Raw genomic sequence first — 19,778 nt, forward strand, 5'->3', positions numbered from 1 at the left:
CCCGTACCTGACTCGCTCTCCGTCGGTCCTGTCCCGGCGCGCGCGGCCCCGCTCCCTAGGGCGCGCGCGCGCCGGGTCTCTGCGATTTAAAGGGCCACTGCGCCGCTGATTGGCGCAAGTGGTTCTAATTAGTGTGTTCACCTGTGCACTCCCTATGTATACCTCACTTCCCCTGCACTCCCTCGCCGGATCTTGTTGCCATTGTGCCAGTGAAAGCGTTTCCTTGTGTGTTCCTAGCCTGTGTTCCAGACCTCCTGCCGTTGCCCCTGACTACGATCCTTGCTGCCTGCCCCGACCTTCTGCTACGTCCGACCTTGCTTCTGCCTACTCCCTTGTACCGCGCCTATCTTCAGCAGTCAGAGAGGTTGAGCCGTTGCTAGTGGATACGACCTGGTCACTACCGCCGCAGCAAGACCATCCCGCTTTGCGGCGGGCTCTGGTGAAAACCAGTAGTGACTTAGAACCGGTCCACTAGCACGGTCCACGCCAATCCCTCTCTGGCACAGAGGATCCACCTCCTGCCAGCCGGCATCGTGACATTGAGCTTCTACAACTTTACCTGGACCCAGGCACATGGCTGGTTCCCACAGTGCTGGTACTGCCACCAACATACTTACTTGCAGAGGACATGTCAGGGGTGTTTTTTTTTCTCCACCCCATCCTTTCCCAACATTACTTTACTAAATATTTTAATAGGAATTTAATTTAAATCTGAGATGATTGGACAATGTTTTTTCTGAACTCAAAAAAATTGTTCAATTGATCGTTTTCAGCAACACTATGGGGGAGATTTATCATTGCTTTTAGAGCATTTTTTGTCTATGTTTTGGCGTAGTTCAGGTGCAAGCAGCATATTTAACCACTTTTATGAGTCTTTTGATATAGAGAGAGTTTCACCTTTTTTGCCTTCCCGTAGAATTTTCTCTTTTTGACCATGCAGTGGTCACATATTTATCATTTGAGACTTGTCAAAAGTTGCTAGGTACTTTAGGCGCAAAGCTACACCACCTACTAGTAGACGTGAGAATCACTTCTACCTTCCACAATTCAACCTTCAACCTCTTGAGGATGACAGCATCCCACTCACCTTTTATGACACGCGCTCAGGAGCTGAGCGCTGATTATAGCTGGGTGCTCCTGGCAGCTATCTGCCACCATCTCTAATGCCAGACATTACCGATCACTATGATGCCCGGCTTTAACCCATTTGATAGCGCAATCAAATTTAATTGTAGCGTCTAAAATGCAAGTAAAAATATCCTGGCAGCTCTGTGAAAGTAAGTAAAAACACCTAACCTGCCAAATTCAGGACCCGGGAAAATGTCTACTTCCCTCCCTCACAAGCGTCTAAAAAAAAAGTGTATGTGGTAGAGCTTTTCCCACCACAGCAGAGCTACGCAAAATTCATTATCCTGCTGCACCTTCTTGACAAATAAGATGCACGCTAGTCAAACCCACCACCCAAATAAACATGGGAAAATAGCTCTAGCGTAGACATTCTTTGATAAATCTGGGCCTGTGTGTGTGTCATGGGACAAACAGGCAAGCATTTTATGTAGAAAATACATTGCCTAATCAGCACAGTTCAATTACATATAGTTGGTGAAAAAAAAAATTATCACAAAAACAAGGTTTATAAACTTGTATGGTACTCTTCTTTTGCATCTTTCCAGAGGAAAGAAACGAGTCACAGTGCAAGCAGACTGTAAGGCGTAGCCATGGCCCAAGTGTTAAGGAATACTGGGGGAGATTTATCAAAACCTTAGGCAAGGCAAAGTTGCCCAGTTGGCCATAACAACCAATCAGCTTTCTTCTTTATTTTTCAGAGGCCACTAGGTGGTTCTGTTCTTTTCCCTGTGTAAGTCAAACAGTTAGCTTGGTCTCCTCCTGGTCTGGTAGGAAACTAAACTCAGGAAGTGCATGTGGGACATGGTGAGGCACAGCTCTCGTAGGCTTCAGTGATGTCATGCTTGCTGGGGAACACCAACTTTCTCCTGCAGGGAGCTCACGCAATGTGAGCAAGGGGAGGGGTATGATACACAGCTTTTTAAAGCTCTGAAAATTTTTGTAAGGGCAGGAGGGGTGTTAGAAGTAGGTAGGGAATATTATATGGTCAAAAATATCAAAAATATGGTTTGATTACATTTTTTTTTAAGTTACCACATGGAGAAGCATCACAAGGCTATGTGAGACAAATAAAATGCCCCACAATGTAAAAAAAAAAAAAAAGTCATCTAGTGTTCCTAATTCTCCATCCTGTCATTTATTCATAACAGAATCTATATCTTGCAAACAGCAGTATGCACCCAGTTATCTAGTTGTCATAAGGCTGAATTCCCACCTGAATCCACCACCTTTCGGAGAGGCTAAAGGCTTAGGCAGATAAATGGCTAATGAAGTTTAATGTTGATACATTTAACAGTATGCCCCTGCACCATAAAAACTAAATGTACAATGATGTGCTAAATAAAAAAAAAAAAAACACTGGGTAAAACTGCTACAGAAAGGACTCTGGGTATTGATGGCCAGTAATCATCATATGACTAAGGCCGGGTAGGGCAGAAACACATCAGAGGGGGGACATTTTACCTCACCTTTATCTTGGATGTATGTATCGTACTTTTGTACTGCTATCATGCTTCTAATGAAGAAATAAAATGGACGCTCACATACTAGTGCTTTGACCTTTTTGAATTTTTACTGGAGACGTGTCAGGATCCGGAGTGGTACACGGGGAGGACATGGGTAGTGGATCCTCTGTGTCAGTGAGGTGATGGCGTGGGCCGTACCAGGGGAACGGAATCTAAGGGGGTTACTGGTATTCACCAGAGCCCGCCGCAAGGCGGGATGGACTTCCTGCGGCAGGTAACCCCCAGGTCGTTCCACCCGATAACGACTCAACCTCACTGACTGCTGAGACAGGCGCAGTACACAAGGACTAGGCAGAAGGCAAGGTCAGACGAAGCAGAAGGTCGGGGCAGGCAGCAACGGTTCATAGTCAAGGGCAACGGCAAGGGTCTGGATACACAGGCTATGGACACACGGAAACGCTTTCACTGGCACAAGGCAACAAGATCCGGCAAGGACAGGAAGGGGAAGTGGGTTTTTATATGTAAGGAAGTAATTAACACTGATTGGGCCAGACACCAATTAGTGGTGCACTGGCCCTTTAAATTCCAGAGAGCCGGCGTGCACGCCCTAGAGAGCGGGGCCGCGCGTGCCGGGACCTGACAGCAGGGGAACGGGGCAGGTGAGAGGACTGGGATGCGACCCGCGGGCGGGCACGTCCCGCCACGTGGATCGCATCCCCACCGGTGACAGTAGAGCAGTGCTCCTGGTCAGCGGGTCTGACTGGGGAGCTGCAATCAGACAAGCGCCATGAGCGCTCCGGGAGGGAGCAGGGACCCGCAGCGCTCGGCGTGACAAGACAGTTGAGAAGAACCGATTTCACGAGCACAGGGTAGGTGAACGATATCCACTTTTTCTTAGTTTTTATTGATGGCCAGTAAGCTCAATGTTAAAGTAAGCTCAATTCCTAGTCAGACCACACATGAAGCACAGGGTGGGCCATTTATATGGATACACCTTAATAAAATGGGAATGGTTGGTGATATTAACTTCTGGTTTGTGGCACATTAGTATATGTGAGGGGGAAACTTTTTAAGATGGGTGGTGACCATGGTGGCCATTATGAAGTCGGACATTTTGAATTATTTGAGTTATGTACAAGTTTCTGACCACTTATAAAATGTGTTCAATGTGCTGCCCATTGTGTTGGATTGTCAAAGTTGAACGCCGCGTCTAAAGTGAAAGTGTGCCGGTTAGCTCAGTGGGCTGTTAGGGATAGCCGCGGTGAAATCGCGGCATCCCGAACAGCTTACAGGACAGCAGGAGGGTCCCTACCTGCCTCCTCGCTGTCCGATCGCCGAATGACTGCTCAGTGCCTGAGATCCAGGCATGAGCAGTCAAGCGGCAGAATCATCGAACACTGGTTTCTTATGAGAAACCAGTGATCAATGTGACAGATCAGTGTGAGCAGTGTTATAGGTCCCTATGGGAGCTATAACACTGCAAAAAAAAAAAGTGAAAAAAAAAGTGAATAAAGATCATTTAACCCCTTCCCAATTAAAAGTTTGAATCACCCTCCTTTTCCCATTAAAAAAAAAACTGTGTAAATAAAAATAAAAATAAACATATATGGTATCACTGCGTGCGGAAATGTCCGAATTATAAAAAGATATTGTTAATTAAACCGCATGGTCAATGGCGGGCACGCAAAAAAAATTCCAAAGTCCAAAATAGTGCATTTTTGGTCACTTTTTATATCAAGAAAAAATTAATAAAAAGCGATCAATAAGTCCTATCAATGCAAAAATGGTACCGTTAAAAACTTCAGATCACGGCGCAAAAAAGCCCTCATACCGCCCCATACGCGGAAAAAAAAAAAAAGTTATAGGGGTCAGAAATGACAATTTTAAACGTATTAATTTTCCTGCATGAAGTTATGATTTTTTCCAGACGTACGGCAAAATCAAACCTATATAAGTAGGATATCATTTTAACCGTATGGACCTACAGAATAAATATCAGGTGTCATTTTTACCAAAAAATGTACTACGTAGAAACGGAAGCCCCCAAAATTTATAAAACGGCGTTTTTTTTCAATTTTGTCTCACAATGATTTTCCGTTTCACCGTAGATTTTTGGGCAAAATGACTGCATCATTACAAAGTAGAAACCGTGGCGCAAAAAATTAGCCATCATATGGATTTTTAGGTGCAAAATTGAAAGAGTTATTTTTTAAAGGCAAAGAGCAAAAAACGAAAATGCAAAAACGGAAAAAACCCCGGTCCTTAAGGGGTTAAACATTGCATTGCCATACCCAAGACTTCTCTTCAAAATTTATAGAACTACAATGCACCTCCAAATTATATGAATAAAGTCTGCATCTTCATCTCTGCACTTGGGGCATGCCGAATCAGATTTTTTTTTTATCTTGAATAAAAAAGATGGGGTGTAATAGAGTAAATAAATTACCTTAAGTTGCAGTTGTTGGTATTTTTTATTAGATCAACATGTTTTGACATTTTTAATAGTGTTGCTCGCGAATATTCGCAACGCTAATTTTATTTGCGAATATCGCATATTCGCGAATTTGCGAATATTCGCGAATATAGCACTATATATTCGTAATTACGAATATTCGTTTTTTTTTCACAGTACACATCACAGTGATCTGCTTCTAGCTTGTGTGGTGTAAAGAAGGCTCTAATATTACTGTGTGAGACTGGCATGCAAATTTTCGCTTATGCTAATTTTTGTATATGCTAATTTTTGCATATGCTAATTTACGCATACGTGAAAATAAATTGCGAATAGTACGAATATGCGAATTTAGCGAATATAAGACGAATATTAAAATTTGGTAGGCCCCCAACCTCCCTGACCATCAGGGAGAGTAAGGTAAAAATATTTCATATGCACCCTTCCTCTCCAACATATCAATCTGTTCAAAACAGCCTCCAGCCCCTTAACCCCTTAAGGACCAGGCACGTATGAGTACGTCCCTGCGCCCTGGGTCTTAAGGACCAGGCACGTACTCATACATTCGTGGGAATTTTGCATCCCGCCGCGCGCCAGGCGGGTTGCGAAACCGGACATCTGCTGGAATCGTTCAGCAGGCGTCCGAGGCAAACACCGAGGGGGGTCCTGAGACCCCCCCCCATGTCGGCGATCGCAGAAAATCGCATGTCAATTCAGACATGCAATTTTCTGCTATTCCGGGCTGATCGGGTCTCTGGTGACCCGATCAGCCCTGAAAATAGTGATGATCTGACCTGTCAGTGACAGCCCCGATCATCTTACAGGCTATCCCCTGCCATTGGTAAGAACTGATTCTGACCAATGGCTGAGCAGGACAGTGGGTTGCCATGGCAACCCCCCGTTCTGCCCACCCCTGGATGTCGCGGGGAACATGGGGAGAATATGGAGGTCGGTACCTGCAGGAGAAGATGCCTGGGGACCCCCGATCTTCGCTGGAGACTGCTGGATCCTGGCTCAGGTAGGGAAAGTGACTGGGTAGGGGGGGGGGGGGGGGAATGAAAGTCAAAGTAATGTGATCATTACTGTGGCAACCACTAGGAAGGCCAAACTGCAACTCCCAGCATGCCCAGACAGACAAAGGCTGTCTGGGCATGCTGGGAGTTGTAGTTTTGCAACATCTGGAGGGTCACAGTTTGGGGACCACTGTTACAGTGGTGCCCAAACTGTAACCCTCCAGATGTTGCCAAACTACAACTCTCAGCATGCCTAGACTGCCCAGGCATGCTGGGAGTTGTAGTTCTGTAACATCTGTCCCTTCAGATTTAGCAATTTTCATGAATTTTTTGAAAATTGCTGCTCTACTTTGAAGCCCTCTAATTTAAAAAAAAAAAAAAAAAGTAAAAATATGTCCATTTTATGATGTCAACATAAAGTGGGCATATTGTATTTGTGAATAAAAATAACATTTATTTGGAATATCAATTTTCCTTACAAGTAGAGAGCTTCAAAGTTAGAAAAATGCTAAATTTTCTAAATTTTCATGAAATTTGGGGATTTTTCACCAAAAAAAGATGCAAGTAACAACGAAAATTTACCAACAAAATAAAGTAGAATATGTCACGAAAAAATTATCTCAGAATCAGAATATTCAGTAAAAAGCGTTTTTAGATATATTAATTGTTAAAGTGACAGTGGTCAGATGTGCAAAAAACGCTCTGGTCCTACAGTGAAAATTGGCCTGGTCCTTAAGGGGTTAAACAATTTGTCTGGGATCCATTCCGATGCTGCTGTTATTACAAATAAAATTTGGGGTAAAACAATAATTTTCAAATTTGCAACTCTATCAGACTGGGATAATGGCAAGGCACTCCACACCTTAATTTTATGTGATATATATATATATATTTTTTTAACATAAGGTACAAATAATTTTTCTGAAAAGAGTTATTTTCCCTTCCAATTTCAATCCCTAGGTATTTCATGGTGGTACCTACTCCCAAGACTAGGACCCCTTCCACCGTTGGTATTATATCTAGAGATGAGCGAATCGAAGTTGACGAACCCGAATTCCTTTCAAATTTCATGAAAAATTCGATTCGCAACGAATACCAATATTGCCGCGATTCGATCGCATGAATCGCTTCATTAAACTACATTTTACAGCGTTCCAGGCTATTGGGGATCTAAGATGGCGGATCCACATGTGAGTATATGGGGCAGGGGATTATGGGAGGGCGGGAAACAGCTGCGGGAATGAAGGTAGGCGGGCTGACCCTGAATCACATGTGAGATGCAGCCTATCAGTGTTCACTGACCCCTGTGATGTCACAGCCCCTATATAATCGGCGGCCATCTTGCCTCTCTTCATTTCATCTATGCACTCAGATGGAGAGGACGGGACTGTGTGTGTGAATAGCTCATACCACAGCGTTACACTGCAACTGCTACTCACATCAGCATTAGGGAAAGACAGGAGTGCAGAGTGCTATGCTGTTACACTGAGAAGGATCATTGATTGCTAAACCTCCTATTCACGTAATTGAGCATTGCAGCAGAGAGGGGCAGATAGCTGTCAGCTGCCTCATACAGATCTCCAAGCTGCCTGAACTTTCTGAAGCATCTTATCTCCTCACTTTTCAGCCCAATTGAGTTTTATTTTTTTTGCTCCACAAATCTTCTGCTGCTCAGAATTGGTTGACAGAGTGCAATTTAGGGTTTAATCCCTGGATTTTTTTTTGTGGTGCTGCACTGTTGGGTCCTGCTGCTGTTTAGAAATACGTGATTTTTCAGTGGACTGTAGTGCATTTGTACCATTTTGTACCTGTTAATCTGTCAAGGGGCTACATACTGTGCAAGTCCAAACAATAGTATTCACCGGCTGTTTTGTTTTTCTTAAATAGTTTTTTCTGCGTATAGTTACGCATATTACTGCCCTCATCAGTGCATACCGCATACGCACATCCAAGTATTGTACCATTTAGTACCTGTTAAGCTGTCAAGATGCTCCATACCATCAAAGTCCAAACAAAATATCCACCGGCTGGTGTTTTAAAAAAATACAGATTTTTTACAGCTTATAGTTAGGCATATTACTGCCCTCATCAGTGCATACCACATACGTACATCCAAGTATTGTACCATTTAATATCTGTTAATCTGTCAAGGTGCTCCAAACTGTCAAAGTCCAAACAATAGTATCCAACAGCTGGTGTTTTACAAAAATACAGATTTTTTTCTGCATATAGTTAGGCTTTTACGGCCCTCATCAGTGCATAATGCATAGGTACAGCCGTAAGTAATCACCTGTTGCTGTTCTAGACAAATACTGTTTAAAGAGTAGTGTAGCGTATTGTAATACCCCCATAAACGCACTAAATATGTCAGGCAGAGAAGTGCCAGGACGTGCACAGAGGAGTGGCAGAAGCGTAAATACTTCAGGCAGAGATGGCAGCAGACTTGGGGCGAGTGGCAGCAGGAGTCGCAGCAAAAGGCCTGAGCTCCCGTTATCAGCCAGCGGTCGTATCTCCACCAGCAACCCATCTGTCGTCGTCGATTGGTTAACACGCTCATCCAGTGAATCACAAGTGACATCTGACACCCCCAGTCAACAGTCGGTGGGTTCCTCAGACACAACCCTCAGTTGACATGGCCTGGGAGCAGACCCTGTCCTCCCATTGCCTTTGTCCTATGCTGTTCCTTCTCCTAAAGAAGTATCTTATGCTGTGGGTTCAGCTCCACTATTTACTGAGGATGATCTAATAGAGGACAGTCAGCAGCTACTGGACAGCCAAGAAGGGGAGGAGACATGTGCCGCTTGCTCCGCTAGGCGGCCAAGTAGTGATGCGGAGAGTGACGTGGGTGGCGGTGTTGCAAGGGTTCAGGGTCCTGAAACAGACACTGTTGGGGAACCTGAGGAGGACATCAGTGACGTGCACACACCTGTGGATGATGATGATGAAGCCGATCGCAATTGGGAGCCGGGTGCAGAAGGGGCTTCATCATCATCAGGAGAAGAGAGTTGCAGGTTGCCCTTGAGGCAGCAAGGCGGTAGCACGGTTGGCAGTCAGCGTGGTGGCAGTAGTGGAAATTCAGGAGCCAAAACGTGCCAGGGGGAGACCACCTGCTTCGCGGCAGCCTACCTTTCCGGGAGGTAGTGGAATAGGGGTTCCTGGAGACAGTCAATTAGTGCGGACTGCGGGTGGGAAAATCAGCTACTCGGCAGTGTGGAAGTTTTTCATAAGGCATCCGGAGGAGGTTCACATAGACACATGCAAGATCTGTCGGCAGAAGGTGAAGCGTGGCCAGTGTTCCAATGTCAGCACCACGGCCCTGCGTCAACACATGCTTCGCCACCATAAAGCGGCCTTGGAGAACCATGGCTCCAATGTAGTGGTCCAGCCTGCTGCATCACCCAGTGGCCATCTGCTCCCTCCTTCATCCAGCCAAGGCTCCACCACCTCAGCCGAAGGGAGCTGTGTGTCAAACCCTCCTTCTGTCGCTCCTTCTTCTCCCGCTTTTAGTCAGCCATTACGCCAACAATCCATCGGTGAAGCCATGTCCAAGAGACAACCATATGGGCCCACTCATCCAACGGTGCAGAAGTTGAATGTGCTCCTGTTCAAGTTGCTGGTGTTGCAGTCCCTCCCTTTTCAAGTGGTGGACTCTGCACCTTTCAGAGAATTGATGGCTTATGCCGAGGTGGAGAGTCCAAAGCCGTCATTTCTTTGCGAAGAAGGCAGTACCAGCCCTGCATAAGTTTGTACAAGAGAAGGTGGGCCAGTCCTTGAGCCTGTCGGTGTGTTCAAAAGTGCACGGCAGTACAGACGTGTGGAGCTGTAACTACGGGCAGGGAAAATACTTGTCTTATACGGCCCACTGGGTAAATGTGGTTCCTGCACAGCCACAACAGCAACTTGGACAGGTCACACCGCTTCCTCCTCCACGCTCTCGCTCCCAGGCAGTTGGTCCTGTTACAGTGTGCAACGCCGCCTCCTCATCCTCCACCGTGTCCTCGGCCTCCACTGCACGTCCAAATCTAGGTGGCCCTTCATCGTACCATGTGTGTAGGGCACGGCGGTGTCAAGCTGTTCTTCACATGGTTTGCCTTGGCAAACGGAGTCACACAGTGGAGGAACTGCTAAAGTTCATTCGTAAAGAAATCCGAGTATGGCTTACTCTGGAAATGGGAACCATGGTGACCGACAACGGGAAGAACATTGTGTCCTCGCTGCGACAAGGAAGTGTGAAACATGCGCCCTGCATGGCACACATGTTGAATCTGGTTGGTTGTCAAGCACTTCCTCAAGTCTTCACCCCATTTGCAAAACATCCTGAAAATGGCAAGGAAACTATGCATGCACTTCAGCCACTCGTACACCGCCAAGCACACCATCCTTGAGCTGCAGCGTCAGAAAGGTATCCCACAACATAGTCTTATTTGTGACGTTGCCACACGTTGGAATTCCACCCTCCATATGTTGGACAGACTATACGAACAAAGAAAAGCCATCACCGATTTCTCGATGATCCAAGCAGATAGGAGTACTCCCCTGTGTAACTTCAATGTGAACCAGTGGCAGCTCATATGTGACACTTGCAGTTTTCTGAGACCCTTTGAGGAAGCCACATTATTTGTGAGTTGCCTGGATTACGCCATGAACGACGTAATTCCACTACATTTCCTACAACAAATTATTGAAACCATGGCTGGTCACGGCAATGGAGACGTTGCGCCTACATCTCTAGGCTACATGAGCCCTGTGGGGGCTGAACTGGAGGAGGAGGATGATGAGGGGCAGAGCGGAGCACAGTTCAGGTTGGATGAGATGGCCGGTGTTTCTAGTCATCGGACAGGAGAGGAGGAGCAGGAGCAGCCAGAGGAGCTGGAGGGTTATGAGGAAGTTGAGACAGAGTACCCAGACACACCGTGGCAGTATGCAGTGGAGATAGAGGCAGGTAGTCCCTCTGAGTCACTGACGCAAATGGCACGATGCATGCTCAGTTGCTTGGGTAGTGACCCCCGAATTGTCAAAATTCGTCAGCGGGATGACTTCTGGATCTCCACCTTATTAGACCCTCGCTACCGTCCCAAAATGGGGGCATTTTTTACACCCACTGAGAGGGAAGACAAACTGACCTACAACAGAGAGATTCTACGTAGTCAGTTGGCTGATGCCTATCGGCCACATGGTCCATCCACTGGCAGGTCTGACTCTGGGGGGCCCTCTGCGCTCACCTTCCACTGCCATGGCTGCTGGGGGGGGGAAGGGTGGCAGGAGCAGTACCAGCTCAATCAGCAGCAGCCTGAGTCTACAGTCTCTGATGAGTGGCTTTTTTCACCCGCATAGTGAAGAAACTGATCAGCAGGTAGACATGGAGCAGGACCTGAAGCAGCAGGTGGTGGCATACCTTGACATGGCCATGCCAACAACCATTGAAGATCCGCTGGACTTCTGGGCAGCCAAACGATTTATGGCCACAACTAACTGGAAAAGCTGCCCTGCCCGGCCAGTAGTGTGCCATCAGAGCGGGTGTTTAGTGCGGCCGGGGCCATAGTCACCCCAAGGCGAACTCGTCTGTCCACTAAAAATGTGGAGAGACTGACGTTTGTCAAGATGAATCAGGGATGGATCAGCCAGGATTTCCAGCCACCAATGCCAGATGCCTCAGAGTAGATTGACCGTGCTGCTACACCAACATTTCCCAATTATGGTTGGTTATGAAACCCTCTTGGGTTATCAATTAGGGTTATGAAACCCTCTTTGGTACTGCGATTGCCTGCTCCTGGCTCATCCTATGTCTTTCAGGAACTACTTGCCTCACTGATGCTTCTGGCCTTGGGCCTTTAATTTTTGGATGTTTAGCAGTAACTAAATATATGCTTAATGCAAATTTCAACATTGATCTTTAAATGTAAGGGGTTGGTTATGAAACCCTCTTGGGTACTGCGAATGACTGCTCCTGACTCATTCTATGTCTTTCATTAAATAATTGCCACCCTGATGCCTCAGGCCTTCAATTTTTGGAAGTTTAGCAGTAGCTAATATATGCTTAATGCAAATTTCAACAATGATCTTTAAATTCTCGGCGCTCTGCTAGGGCCTTCTCCTACCCCCTGGGGCAGATCCGAAGACCTCACTAAACCATCCAATCGGTAAATGAGACATGTGGTGTACAAAGGGCAGGGACTTAATGAACCCAAGCTTATGACCCGCGCTTAGTTGTGATTCTTCTTTCCTGGCAAATAATTGCAATCCCTGATCCCTATCGCAAACGGGTTTCAGCGGGTTATCCTCACCTGTCGGTGAAGGATGGTCCATTCAGTGTAGCGCGTGTGCAGCCCGGGACATCTGAGGGCATAACACACCTGTTTTGCTCGATCTCGCTAGTGATCGTGCAATGTAAGGGGTTATTAAAGCCTCTTGGGTACTGCTGATGCCTACTCCTGACAGCTCCTGTGTCTTTCAGGAACTACTTGACTTCATGATGCTTCTGGGTAGACATGTGCAGAACCCAAAATTTAGTTTTTTTCGTTTTGTTAGTTTTCGTTTTTTTTTTTTTTTATAAATTTTCGGTTCTGTGAATATTCGGAATACTGTGCATTCCCCATATTCAGTTTTCGGATGCATCCGCAAATTTTTATTTTTATTTTCGAATGCATTTGTTAATAACATCGAATGCATTCGTTAATTCGGATCTTTCGTTATATTTGTAAAATTCGTTAAATTTAGCATTCGCTACTTAACGAAATGCACATTAGTTTCACTTGCTTTTGTTATAAATAGCAGGTGTTACCTTAGGATTCTTGTTGTTTTCACCTTTTTTTTGCAGTTTTCTCTGTGTAGGAAGGCAAGTTTTCCTCAGGTAAACCCAATGAAAAAAATCTAATTCATTCCTTACATTCTGTTTACTGATAATGAATGCATTCATTATTCGTTAATGTGCATTATTCGTTACTTAACAAATGCATTCGTTAACTGTATATTCGTATTCTTTTTCGGAAATATTAAATTTTTTTTTTTTCGTGCATTCGGATTGTAACGAACACCCGAAAACTGGAAAATTCGTTAAGTTTAGTATTCGTTCCGAAACGAATTGCACATGTCTACTTCTGGGCTTGGGCCTTTAATTTTAGGATTTTTGAAATACATACATACTTAAAGGGGTATTTCAGGCAAAACCTTTTTTTATATATATCAACTGGCTCCGGAAAGTTAAACAGATTTGTAAATTACTTCTATTAAAAAATCTTAATCCTTCCAATAGTTATTAGCTTCTGAAGTTTTCTGTCTAACTGCTCAATGATGATGTCACGTCCCGGGAGCTGTGCATGATGGGAGAATATCCCCATAGGAACTGCACAGCTCCCGGGACGTGAGTCATCAGAGAGCAGTTAGACAGAAAACAACAACTCAACTTCAGAAGCTAATAACTATTGGAAGGATTAAGATTTTTTAATTGAAGTAATTTACAAATCTGTTTAACTTTCCGGAGCCAGTTGATATATAAAAAATGTTTTGGCCTGGAATACCCCTTTAATTTAAATTTCAACATTTATGGTGCAATGTATGGGGTTATTAAACACTCATGGGTAGTGTTTTTTTCAAATTTTCTGATAATTATAACAGTAATAAACTAGAATTTTCCACAGTAATAACCATTACACCATTGAACGATTGTTGCGTGTGATTTTTTTAAGTAAAATTTTCAAAAAAAAAATAATACGCAGAGGGATCAACTCGGCTTCTTTATTTCATAAAAATGTATTTTATAGAAGAATGTCTTTTGGTGGTCCACCGTCCTGCATTATAGAGTCTTCTGGACTCTTGGATATGCACGTGTTTTTAAACAAAGGTACAAAAACCAAAAATGGCCGGTCAGGGCTATGGAGATGTTGCGCCTACATCTTACGGCCACATGAGCCCTGTGGGTGCTTGTGAGATTAGGTCCTTTGTACCCACACGGCGTGGTCCGGGACACAAATTTTGATTTAAATTTCAAATTAAAAAAATCACACATTTCAATGGTCTCCTCATGCTGCAGCCAACTCCAGGCTGCGTCATTCTGGTAATATATAGAGAGCACTCGCTGTCCTACATTTTTCGTCAAAAATATTTGTCTTTTTTATTAGGGCTTGTGAAGCTTTGGTACGTACTCATGCATCAGCCAACTCCAGCCTGTGTCATTCAGGCAATATATGGTTTACTGATGGCGCTGCTGGGCCTGGGTCTGGGAATTTCAAATTTTCTCATAGGTAGCACCCGCTATCCAAAAGTCTTCTTCATACATTTTTACAATTGTTGTGTTTTTTTGGGAGGAATTGTGAAGCCCTAGTGTGTACTCATGCATCAGCCAACTCCAGGCTGTGTCATTCAGGAAATATATAGGTAGCACCCGCTGTCCTAAATTTTCTTAAAATTATTTTAATAATGGTTGTTTTTTCTTTGGGATTCTGAAGCCCTGGTGTGTACTCAATGCTGCTTCCTGCTACACTCTGTCAGCCCTTGGTCCTGCGACAGTGTGCTACTCCGCCTCCACATCCTCCACTATGTCTTAAGCCTCCACTGCCCGGACAAGTCTCAGTGGCCCTTCAGCATACCATGTGTGCAGGTCAAGGCGGTGTCACGCTGTTCTTCACATGGTTTGCCTTGGCGGGAAGTCTTGGAAACAATGGCCGGTCAGGGCAATGGGGACGTTGCGCCTAAATCTCACGGCCACATGAGCCCTGTGGTGGCTTGTTGGATTTGGTCCTTCGTACCCACACGCTGGGGTCCGGGACATGCAAAGGTTGTTTTAAATTTCAAATCAAAAAATGATGGCGCTGCTGGGCCTGGGAATTTCAAATTTTCTAATAGGTAGCACCCGCGTCCAAAATCTTTTTCAAAAATTTCTACAATTGTTGTGTTTTTTGGGGGGATTGTAAAGCCCTGCTGTGTATTCATGCATCAGCCAACTCCAGGCTGTGTCATTCAGGCAATATATGGGTTACTGATGGGGGGCCTGGGTCTGGGAATTTAAAATTTTCTCATAGGTAGCACCTGCTATCCAAAATCTTCTGTATTTAAATTTCTTAATTCATCTATTAATCTTAGGGATTGTGAAGGCCTAGTGCCTACTCATTCTGCTGGCAACTCCGGGCTGTGCCATTCATCCACTATATGGTCTCCCCATGCTGCCAACACCTCCATGCTGTGTCATTCAGCCACTATATGGTCTCCTCATGCTGACAACATGTCCATGCTGTGTCATTCAGCCACTGTATGGTGTCCTCATGCTGACAACACCTCCACGCTGTGCCATTCAGCCACTATATGGTCTCCTCATGCTGCAAACACCTCCACGCTGTGTCATTCAGCCACTATATGGTGTCCTCACGCTTCAGCCTCATCCAAGCTGTGTCATTCAGCCACTATATGGTGTCCTCATGCTGCCAACACCTCAGCACTGTGCCATTCAGCCACTATATGGTGTCCTCATGCTGCCAACACCTCCACGCTGTGCCATTCAGCCACTATATGGTCTCCTCATGCTGCCAACACCCCCATGCTGTGTTATTCAGCCACTATATGGTGTCCTCATGCTTCCAACACCTCCACGCTGTGCCATTCAGCCACTATATGGTCTCCTCATGCTGCCAACACCTCCACGCTGTGTCATACAGCCACTATATGGTGTCCTCATGCTTTAGCCTCATCCAAGCTGTGTCATGCTGCCAACACCTCCACGCTGGGCCATTCAGCCACTATATGGTCTCCTCATGCTGCCAACACCTCCACGCTGTGGCATTCAGTCACTATATGGTCTCCTGACACTGATGCCACCACCAGGCTCTGTAATTGTGCTGCTGTGCGGCAGTGATTCTAAAAGCAATGCCGGTAATCTGCATGTTATTCTGAATAACAGTATTATTTCACTAACCCAGCACACTCCATATGCATTTTAGAACACAGCAAAGTGTTCTATACCCCTATAGAGGCTGTATGTAAGCTAGAAATAGCCTTTGTTAATATAGATTCGCCGCAAAAAAATTCAGATCGAAACAAACTTTTTCGGAAAATTCGGTGAATCAGCCGAATCGAATTTTTGAAAAGTTCGCTCATCTCTAATTATATCTTCCCGGATGGGCATAAGGGGTGACTTCTCCCAATTGATTCTGGCCCCTGACAGGTTCCCAAATCCCTTTATCATTGTAATCACCTTGGGCAACATACTCTCTGGGTTCTCTACGAACAAAAGCACATCGTCTGCATACAACAAGATTTTATTTTTAGTACCATTAGGACCAAATCCTAAAATCTCATTGCTACTTGTTGTTTCTTTGCATATTTACTGTTAGAGCTGTGAGACTATGGAACTCTCTGCCACAAGATTTTCTGACTTAATTAAAGGTGTTCAAGGGACCAGGATGTTATTTTGGAAATATATAATATGGCTACTCAATTTATGGACATAGAATGTTGAATGTCCAAGGATTTATTATATTTGCCATATCAAAGTTAAGTGACATCTTTCTCATGGAGGGGGGGGGGATGCCTTTCTCTGGATCAACATAGGGTTATAGGTTGAACTTGATTTTGGTCTTATTTTAACCTTATGATTTATGTAACTAGACAGCAAAGTAGTAGTGCACCTAGTCCAGGCGGTGCATACCAAGAACCTCTTACTTCTCTAAAAAAGCTTTCAAGTCCTACACAATCATGTAGAGGGTGGGTCACGCCATGCAGTTGCCAGTGTGCAGCATAGTGCATTTGATGGTAGAGTAGTAGGTATGACCAGGGTCAATACATGTTTTATACGGTCTACTGGTTTTACAGGTTGCATTACGATCTGTCGCAACAAGACTAGGTAGGCATAAGTGATGCCTCCATGGTTGTGTTGATCCAGTTTAATTTTGGGCACCTGCTGCCTCTTCCTCATACAGGTCTTGAATAAAGTACAGTCTCCCACAAGGAATAGTGAAGCTTAACCTCCTCCCTTACTTCATTGGTGCAAAGTGAAGCACTGCCACATTGTATTTTATCTGCTCAGCCTAGGCAAGAATTCACTAGTACTACCACTACCCCTGTGGTCTACAGGCTATTACTATCTCCTGTCCACCACCCTATCTCTAGATTTTTAACTACTACCACGGGTTCACCACCCCCTCCTGTCAGCTACAAGTGCTACCAGTCCACCGCTCTGCTGTCCACGTACTACTACTACATATGTAAGCACATAGGTAGTAGTACTTTCTGTCTTTTTTTTTTTTTTTTTTTTTTTTTTTTTTTACACTGTGCTGCTGCTAATGCAGCTACTTCTACCACCACCCCTGCTGGTACACAACAAGGCCTACACAACAAGTTGATTCAAAAAAAGGGATACTTTTTTTGGCTTTGTATTTGTAAAAAACAAACAAATAAATAAGTAAATAGAAAAAAAGGCATTTCTGTTTAATTTTTAGGATGTCAATGCCAACTTTTACATTTTATCAGTTGAGGTCAAATATGTCAAGTATGTAAGGCAGCACAGAAATCAATACAATTCATAGTTGCTATATTGATCATTACCTCTCCCTTGTACTCAACAGCATTCATACCAGCATAGACAGGAACAAAACAACTTGCCAAGAGCACCTGCAAGAAATCAAAAAGGTTTTGTAATGATCAATTTAATAAACGTTGAAGAGCACAGTGAGAGAAAATTGGATTTTCTAGCTACCCAACCTCCCTTAAACACCTTTACTTTAGTGCAATTACATGAAATTACCACAACCATGCTTAAAATAGGATTGTCTTTAGTGCACTAGGTGTCATACAATCCTATTTTAAACAAGAACAGGAATTGCAGTCTTGAGCTATGCAATACTGTTTGAGGTGATGAACCTTGCCATTGCCTTGTTAAATAAAAGGCATGAAATAGTAATAAGCTGGAAATTTCACACTAGTTCTCAAGTCCCTTTTTAGTCACTTTGTTATACTTGTTCGTAGCTGAAACACATTTTTTTTTTCTTTGAGATATAGCTATATAGCTACAGTTTTGCAATATTCAAGTTACGGCAGTGTCAAAAGAGACGCTTAACCTTTTTTTGACTAGAACCCTTGGTCTTTTTGGGAGAAGTTGCTGCATTTATATTTCCCAAAGCCAGCTGCTCTGTTACATCCAACCCTTTTAACTATTATTTTAGTATGTTGCCACAGAAAGAATTAATACAAGGAAAAATAACATTTGAGATTTACGAATAATTGTTTAATTGTCTGCAAAGTAGAAAGTTATATTTAATACTTAAGATATAGGCTGCAAGAGGGACACAACAATTCCATGAGCAGAGACTAATTCAACAGTTTCTAGAAACAGTTCCACTCTCAGCCTGTTCACCTACACTAATATGTCCCCCAGAAGATACTCTGCTAAATTCGGTGAAACACTTGCAGGAGGTGGGGCTTCGCAGGGGGGTTCGTGACCACTTTACTGCACGTGATTCATTGAGTTCAGAGGATCTTCTGGGGGACGTATCTCAGGAGCTACTGAACATATTTAAGTAAGTGACCCCTTATTGAACTCCTGTTCACCCACACTATAATCCAGCATATAGGGTTTAGTGTGGGTGAACATGCTGAAAGTTTTCCCTTTAAATTAGTTTTATCACTGGGACCTCAACCAATGAAACTTTTGACTTGCCTATGTGACATGAGGTGTTTTTAACCCCTTAAGGACCCAGCCCCTTTTCCCCTTATAGGAGTACTCCTTTCCTTTTTTTGTGTGTGTGCCATATTATGTGTTGTTTTGTTGTTTGTTATAGTTTTTACTTTTTTTCAGCGTTTTTTCTTGCTCTTTGTCTGTTTTCTTGGCGTCCTGTGTGTGTGTTTGTCTGTTCTTCTTGCTGTTCCGTTTGTGCATGAAACTACATTTCCCAGCCTGTCTTTGCGGCTTCTTTTTTAAATTTTATTTCCAATCCCACTTGGTTTCTTTCCCCACCCTTCTAATTTTATTATTACGCCCTTTTTTTCTTTCTGTTTAATAACGCCCCTTTGCTCCATTGGTTCTTTCTTGTCTGCTGACTAGTCATGTGGCTTTTTTCGGGTCATGCGATTGCCTCACCTCACTTGCATCACGTAACTTGCATCATGTGACCTGCACTGAATTATTTCCTCCTTCGCCCGTTCTTGCTTGCTGTCCCGGATAACAGACACAGTGGAGTGCAAATGTACGTGCGCACCAGACGTCAGATAATTGGAGCAGGGTAAACAAAAAAAAAGCAACAGAGGGAGGAAGAGACTCTGAATAAAATTATAATAATAATGAGAGGGTTGGCTTCAGGAACGCCCGAACGAGGACGGAACACGGCAGAGCCACCTGTGAAATACAGAAGTCACGACCAAGACATGGCTGCCGAACGGAAAAAAAAGCGTGGTCGAGATACCAATGACAGACCAGAAACTACCAGACTTCCGCCCGCAACTAGCAGTAAGTAAAAAATACTAAAGCAAAGTTTAAAAAAAAAGAAAAAAAAAAAAAACAGTCATAATGAGCACTAGTAGAAGCCACAAAAAGACAGGCATGAGAGTACCCCTTTAAGGACCAGAGCACTTTTTGCACATCTGACCGCTTTCACTTTAAGCATTAATAACTCTGGGATGCTTTTACTCATCATTCTGATTCCGAGAATACTTTTTTCGTGACATTTTCTACTTTATGTTAGTGGTAAATATTCATCGATACTTGCATAATTTCTTGGTGAAAAATTTCAAAATTTGATG

General features: G+C 44.1%; 1 protein-coding gene across 7 annotated transcripts in view; it reads right to left on the reverse strand.

Annotated features, from left to right (window-relative positions):
• The window catches only part of PNPLA4 (patatin like phospholipase domain containing 4), an 87,661-nt gene that overhangs the window by 25,459 nt on the left and 42,424 nt on the right, over positions 1 to 19,778 (reverse strand). For all 7 annotated transcript variants that reach the window (XM_056558863.1, XM_056558867.1, XM_056558866.1 and 4 more), the window contains exon 5: positions 17,589 to 17,654. In XM_056558863.1, the coding sequence (XP_056414838.1) occupies positions 17,589 to 17,654 (66 nt within the window). The remainder of the gene's footprint in view (positions 1 to 17,588; positions 17,655 to 19,778) is intronic.

The sequence above is a fragment of the Hyla sarda genome, chromosome 2 (genome assembly GCF_029499605.1).
Source record: "Hyla sarda isolate aHylSar1 chromosome 2, aHylSar1.hap1, whole genome shotgun sequence".
Lineage (NCBI taxonomy): Eukaryota > Metazoa > Chordata > Amphibia > Anura > Hylidae > Hyla > Hyla sarda.